The sequence below is a fragment of the Chenopodium album genome, chromosome 23 (assembly GCF_948465745.1).
Source record: "Chenopodium album chromosome 23, dcCheAlbu1.1, whole genome shotgun sequence".
NCBI classification, from domain to species: Eukaryota; Viridiplantae; Streptophyta; class Magnoliopsida; order Caryophyllales; family Amaranthaceae; genus Chenopodium; species Chenopodium album.
Window position 1 is genome coordinate 35,340,268 of NC_137856.1, and position 8,133 is coordinate 35,348,400.

The 8,133-nt window shown below is 31.1% G+C and overlaps 1 protein-coding gene across 1 annotated transcript; it reads left to right on the forward strand.

Moving 5' to 3' along the window:
* The first annotated feature begins 4,362 nt into the window (after window positions 1-4,362).
* LOC145607893 (uncharacterized) lies at window positions 4,363-7,928 on the forward strand. The gene is made up of 4 exons (XM_081663488.1): window positions 4,363-4,674; window positions 6,389-6,886; window positions 7,245-7,391; window positions 7,486-7,928. Exons 1-4 carry the CDS (start codon window positions 4,567-4,569, stop codon window positions 7,573-7,575), a joined length of 843 nt encoding a protein of 280 aa, XP_081519614.1. The 5' UTR covers window positions 4,363-4,566; the 3' UTR covers window positions 7,576-7,928.
* Window positions 7,929-8,133: the final 205 nt, after the last annotated feature.

The window sequence follows — 8,133 nt, forward strand, 5'->3', positions numbered from 1 at the left end:
AGCCCCAATAATCAAGAGATTGTTATATAAGTATAAGTCACTTGTATATAATTCACTAGACATTGATCTTCTGATCATCAAAAGACTTTAATAATGAGATATTAGTTACTCAAAAATTTAACATACAAGTAGCCTTAATGAGCTTTCAGTCACCTAATATGGTGAGCTTCTACTCACCTGAACTGTACAAAACATAAACTATCCTGGTGAACTTCTGGCCACCCATTACATATGCCCATACAAAGTTGTTAGAAACTTATATATATATATATATATATATATATATATATATATATATATATATATATATATATATATATATATATATATATATATATATATACAATCTCTTGAAATTTTTTCGTCAAAATAAACTATTAAATTCACAATTTAAATGTATCTCAATTTCAAAGTTATGTCTTGCCATTCAATTCATTTCATATATCTAACATTGAGAGAGCGTCAGCACATAATTTCTTTCATATCAAATGAAACTTCAGGTTCTCATAACGGGTATTTATTGAACCCGGATGGCCTATTTAATTTTCACATTCAATCACTTTTTATTTAAACTATATATGGTCAGTTTTCCAATTCTGTGATCACCTTATCAAATGTATTTTATGCATGGCCATGAGTATAATGTGATATAAGAACAATAATATGCATATCTTTATTCACTTGACAAGACAACCAACTAATACATGATCGATAATAATAACTTAATTACGCTCTGCTGGAGCATTAAGTATAATCTTGATACATGCTAATCTTGTTGGACATTTCCTACTCTTCTGGAGTCTTTTGTAAAATATGGTAAAATTTAATTTTACTAAACATGATGCTTCTAGTGATCTAATAAAGTTTATCACTTCATCAAATCTGTCATTGTCAACAGTTCTCCTTTCTTCTTTTTTTTTCGAAAATTCATATTATCTATAGGTATCCATTAATCTACCACGCTTCAGGCGTCTCCTTGGTTGATTAACAACTGATATTGTCCTTCTGGGACATAAATTTTAATGGGAGCCTTTACAACTAGTATATAGTCAATGACAGTACAATTGTTCATATATATCTCCAGGATGGTATCATACTAAAGATTTAATTATCGTGTGGCCACCTCTATCAAATAAATGTTGATATTTAAGTTAATGTATGTATCAAACTGACCATCAAAGTATTTTAGTGTTTTTGTGCAAGGATTACCTAAATTAACGGAATGAATAATATCTCCCCCTAATCCTTGCATATGGGGGCATAATATTAATCGTCCAACAACCTTTAATTAATTGTATTGCGTCTTTTAAGCCAGAATTTATTTTTGACAATGTCATGTATCAAGTCAAATGTTCCTCTTGCATTCATTTTAAATTGGAATATCTCATAAGTATGGGCATAAACATATTTATCAAGTGAGTTGCTCACAATGTCATGCATGTTCAATCTCTTGCTCATAAAGATAATATGTATTCATGTTTGCAATTCTATCTTATGAACTTTTCCATGAAGAATTATATACAATCATAAGAACATCATGCAAGCATGCTAGTCTCTATTAAGTATGCAAAATCTCATTCACTTCTGGGAATGAATATATCTAGTTATTTATCAATATTCAGCTAGAATTTGGTATCTTGGATATCCAAACAAAAGACAATAATATATAAACTATATAAATTCTTTATATTTTCACATGACATTGTGTATATAGGAACACATTAATTATGTAAACGGTGGATTATCCAAGTAACATACATTAGAAACAATTAGAAATTTCTTGGTCATTTATAAGTCTTCATATTATTCCTGGGGCTTTCTGACCCTTCATAAATATTTAAGGAACTTCAGGTCCATATGGTATAATTATTTAATATATAAATGACACATCAATCATTCAAAATACATTCGCATATTTTTCATATGCAATTGAAATAAATCACATATCTATTTATCATCCATCTACATTAATTAAGGAATATGATATCATATAGTAAACATTGTCATTATTACCACTATTGCTCATAATCCCTAAATCAATTATTTTCACATAAAATAAAAGATTACCCTCATATACACATTTAAATTCAAAATACGATCAGACTACATACAAGTATATATATATTTCTTTATAAAGTTTGGGGAATTTTAAATCCATATAAATGAAAAATTCATTATTTCTAATCATAACTCTTTTCAATATTATTATATAATAGTACTATTTGATACTTCACTACACAACTTGACTATTTCACTATGAAACAATCTTCAACCAAGAACTGTATGAGCATGGTACAATCACTTGATTCAATCAAGATAGACCCAAAGTAAAATCTGTAACAAAAATAATATATACATACTCCTGGACAAATTCAATGTTTAGTTCTAGTGAAATAGAAGATTGACATATATGCTTTAGTAGACTTTACAGAGAGAACAATGTAACCAAGCTAAAGATAATTACAAATATAACAACTTAAAGTGATAAGTATGCTAGGAGATAAGAATGCTAACTATAGTTGACTGTACAAGAATTATCATATGTAAATAATTATGAGGATAATAGTTTACCGTTGTTTTACTTCAATAAATATAGTTTTGACTTGTAATTATTGATCAAACAAAAATAACACATATAATATGATTTTAAACACATATTTACAATTGAACAAAATAAATTAGTCCTAATCTAACGTCATGCTTCTAGTGAAATACAAGTTTCACTTGCAATCCTCTCATTCTAGATCAGACAACTTGGTTTGTACTAGTATAATACTTTAACTCTTTATTACTAGTAAGATTGAAAAGAAAAATATATATATATATATATATATATATATATATATATATATATATATATATATATATATATATATATATATATATATACATATATATATATATAAGATTGAAAACCAAAAATTATACTCCGTACTTATTTTAAATCTTCAAAACTAATGCTTTGTATTTAATTTAATAGTATGAATATTTAATAGTATGAATATTTAATAATAATAGTATGAATATTTAATAGTAATAATATTCAAAAATAATAGTACACAAATAATAATATCAATCATCATATGAATATTTCAAGCTGCGTCGTGTCTCATTACTACGAGTAGAAGAAAAGCACAACTTTAACATCCTATCATAATTTAACAAAGCAACCTCCAAAATGAGTTCATGTAACTATCTACTAATAGGCTTACCAGAGATGCTTGCTATGTATGTAGTAGTTGTTCGAAGGATTGACAATGATCATGACACAATTTATTTATTATTTACCAAAGTTTATCAGAGAAAAAAAATAATACGAGACATAAAAAACTTCCACCAATTCAATAAATCCACCATCATCCAATAATGCTTATATAATAAGCCATAATTCATTATAATAAGGTAGCAATGATAATCCTAAATCAATAGCATACAATCAAACATAATAATCATGGAATCATAGAGAATAAAGTAATACTCCGTAATTCTTAGTATTGGGCAGTTGGCATTTTGCAACACCTTCAATGCAGGGTTATCAAATTGCATTCCTCAAGCATGTAAGGAGATTATACACAATATATATATATATATATATATATATATATATATATATATATATATACCTTGCATTAATCGAAAGCGTACATGTTTATAAAATCGGAATATTGTTCAATCGTAACACAAAAATAGTGATGAATTCATGATAAATTTCATACTAATTAATCCAATAAATACAAAAGACTAACCTCGATAATGATTGATTTCCCTCATATTTTTGGATGACTGATTTCCCTCATATTTTCGTCGAGTTAATCGGCATAGTATTGGTTTTCTGTCTCCCTTTACTCAACCAATTATGATTGATTTTCCTTAGCGATGGTGCTGATAACGTGTTATAAAATTAAATAGAAAGAGAAGAAAGTAGGAGAGAGAATAGATCCTTATTCAATAACAAGTGGGAGTATACACATATTTATACATGAGATACAATTAGGGTTTTGGAGAATAATAGTATCTAGAATATTCCTGAATAATCCTAGGAATATAATGGGCATCCACTAATACATACTACCTCTGTTAATTGTTATGTGCAACTTTGGGGTATTATTTGTGAGATATAAAATATTTCAAAATTGCACATAATATTTAACGGAGGTAGTATATTATATAACAAAAAGCATTTAAAAGAAAAAAATTTTTAAAAAATAGGGAGACATGTTTGACAGTGCACAAAATATTGATGATATTATTATTGTCCTTTATGCCTTTGTCCTTATTGTGTACTGTTCATTATTGAAAGCAAAATGTCTTAATTTAAAATTTTTTTTCTCCTATAATTTATTACAACCCACTTTCAATACAATTTTGTGGAGTAATTTTCTTATATAAATTCTCTCTCCTCCTCTTCTCACCCCCACCTCTTCTTGAAGAAGGAACCAACCCATTTCCAGAATCTCTTTTAAGGCTGCTGCTGTTGCTCTTCCTGTTTACCTCTGCCACTCCCACTTACTCAAACCTTTATTTCTACTGATTTTCTGCTTTAAAGTTGTCATTTTTGAACAAAAAATGTATGCAGAAACAGGTTTAATGTATCCATATTTCCAGAATTTATCTCAGGAAATTCAGCCATTAGAGGAGCTCTGTTGTTACTCTCAAGAACCCACTTCTTCACTGGTATTCACCTTTCTATCTCTAAAGATTTCATCTTTTTGGGTGATTGTTAATACCTAATTTGTTTAAAGTTTTGATCTTTTTTGGGTTTTGGGTATGAATGGTGAAATGGGTATCTGGGTTTTTTTTGGGTTACTCAATTTAGTGAAATGGGTATCTGGGGTGTTGTTTTTTGAAGTGATTGATTTGATATTGATAACAAGTTTAGATCTTTTTCTTGGGTTAATATGGTAAATCATGAATGCTTTGATTTTGACCCACATTTGTTTAGCTTAATAAGCCTTTATCAGTGATCAAACTGTTGTTAAACTTGATTAAGCAAGTTAATAATTTTTTGATTGATGCATAAAATTTGATTAGTATATGATTTGATTGCTCTGATTTATACGCTAAAATTGGAATTAATGGAGGTGATTGAAGTTACTGTAAAAAAAATAAAAGAGTGGAGAAATAATGAGTGAATTCATAGTCACAACTAGCGTGTGCTTTATTCTCTTTTCCATTAAAAGGGTTTTGTTCAGAATAGCTTTTCCAACCCACTAAAACAAAGACAAGAGTCAATAGGACTTTCCAAAGAAACTTTGAAGGAGATAAGTGTGAGATGTTTTTAATGTAAAAATGGAGTTTTCTGGATTTGTGAGTTAGCTAAATTTGGGAAATTTTGGATTTTAGAAAAGATACCTTTTTTTAAAGGTAGAAGTTGATCTTTACTGTACTTGATAAAAAAAAAAGTTGGGTTATTTTTTTGGGGGTTAAGCATCCTACTTCAATTGGGTTGTGTGATTGTAATATATTGCATTTTCGATCGAAATCAATGTAAAAATAGGTTGATTCTCTTGGTTACTTCTCAAAGATGTGAATTGGTAAAATGTGGAAAATTGGACAAAGTGGAAGCTAAAGCTAGATATTTGTTGGTACTAATGTTTTAAAGTTGGGTATGTAGGAATTGTGTTTGTACAAAGTATAATTTCCTTTTTGCAGTTTATATAATTGACTGAATGGCTTAATTGATGCTAAACTTTCTCACAAATAATATCAAGTTGAACTACTAGATATACTTTTAAGTCATACTTTATGAAGTACGACATATGTATCAGCAAAGGCTTCAAATGTGTTACGCACTTACGCGCACTTACCTCCACTGATGCGGACTGTATTCATGTCAGCTTGTGTTAACCATTATAGCTTGTAGCAAGGCAGGATATAAGTATTGGGCTATGTCTGCCAGAAACTTTTAGATTCAACTTACCAAAGCTGATTTAGGTGGTAGACATGGATTCGAGTTCTATGTTATATAAATTAACTCAATGACTGATGTTGTTGCTGAACTATATTAGCCTATAGTCATTGTGGTACAACTGATCAGTATAGTCATTGTGGTACAACTGATCAGCAAGTTACTATCTGCTACATGTGCTGAGTTTGCAGCTTTGTAAATAATCAATTAAAGACACAAGTACAAGTCAATTATGTGAAGACAGTCAAACTGTGTTATTGAGATCTTCTGAAATAAATTATACAAGTACAATCAAATGTTTTCCATACATATTGGAGAGTCTGTCACACTATCTGTCACCATAATGGCGTCTAGCAAAAAACCTTTCAGGGTTAGGTCCTATGATAACACAGGATTAAAAATAAGAATTATTTCAGAGATGATGTGACACTGTTATATTTGTGTTGATTGCTAATTTTCATTGTTTGTTTACTTATTCAGGACAGCATCATTACAACCTCTACAATCTCAGACTATGATTTGGGAGGCGAAGGGGATCTTTTCAAAGCACCTGAGCCCATAATTGAAGAGCCAATTGGGAGCCTCGATCCTATGACAGCAGCTATTGCTATGATCTCTTCAGTGGAAGATTCTGGGCTCAAAGTTAGTGACATGGAATCCCTGCAAAATGAGCAACTTTTATGTGACGTGTTCGATGGATGCCAAAATGAACTGTTGGCGAAAACTACGTCTATGGAAACTGCTGTCTCTGATGTTCTGGACATCAAATTTCCTCTCATGATGACAAATGAGGTCCAAACTGAAGAAAACAAATCACTTCCTGCTTTGCCCTTTTCAAAAAGTGGTAGCTCGGGGTCTTTAAACTCGATGGAATGGGTAAGTAGCACCACAATCAGGCCGAATTTCTTAGATTTTCCTGAACTGGATTTTGGAGCTGCTTATGGGATGAGGAGGGCATTCAGTGAAGGAGACATAAAGGTTAGGTTGAGAAGTCTTCTAAATATTCCCTCAATTTGCTTTCCCTGTAATCCCATGAAACTCTCTATTGAGAAACCTGTTAAATCATACATGAACAAGAGATATTTCTCACTATTTGCTGATCTGATTAGCATGCTTTCTTTGAATCTCTTTTGATTGCATACGGGAACTTGGCTAAGTTAGTGTAAGAAAAAGATATGCTAGATGATTTATTGTGGTAAATGCGTGAATCATGTTCTGTATTGAGCAAGGAGCATATACAAGCTTTCAGACCATATAGAAACTAAGAAATGTTTAGATGTTTCTCGCCATTTCCACAGGATGGGGCTAGGTGATTGATTCTCGGTTTTTATGACAGACTCTAGCTAATGGGAATGTTAGTCTCATCCAATCTCCACTCCAGCGGCCACTGCTGATTGGCAGTTGCACTTCTGAAGATCGCCTGCAGAAGCTTTCCAGATACAGAAACAAGAGGTCAAGGAGGAACTTTGGCCGGAAAATCAAGGTAAATTGGTGATCATTATGGGTTTTTCTTGGCAAGCTTAAGATTTGCATTTTTCTTTTGAGAATATGAGTCTTATACGGTATACCTGCTTCAGTATGCCTGCAGGAAGGCTCTAGCTGACAGTCAGCCAAGGATTCGTGGAAGATTTGCAAAGACTGAAGATGCTGATTGCAAGAAGCAATGAGTAAAAGGACATCAGATCTTAACGAGCAAATGTAGGAAAGAACATAGAGATAGACGACTTTTGGAAAATAACAGCCTTAGTATCGTTAGTGGTCTAAAGGCATAGCATCTATGAAGTATATGATACACCTATATATCAGGGTTTGCCTAATAAGTGTTAGACCACTAACCCTTGGAAAAAAGAAAAGGAAAGTAGTAGGTAATCGTTTAATTGTTGTGATAAATTCCTTTCTAGTTTTAGCATAATTAGCTGCTTAGCTTAGATTTGTACATAGGGAATGAAATAAGGTTTATGATGCTAATACCCTGTTACTATCAGCGTGTATCCGTGAATGGAAATGTCTGTTGTTACTAGTTCTTTCCCGTTACTGCTGTTGGTTCTTTTTGCGAAACATATATTTGTGATCACAGGCGCAATAACCGGGGCTAATATAGGTATGTTTGCTATGCTATCAAAAAATTGACAGGAGCAACTTGGAATCTTGAAACCTCAGCAAAATGGGAGGTTTTTGGCTAGGTTAATATATACAGTACATATAGAATAGAACAGACAAAAGTA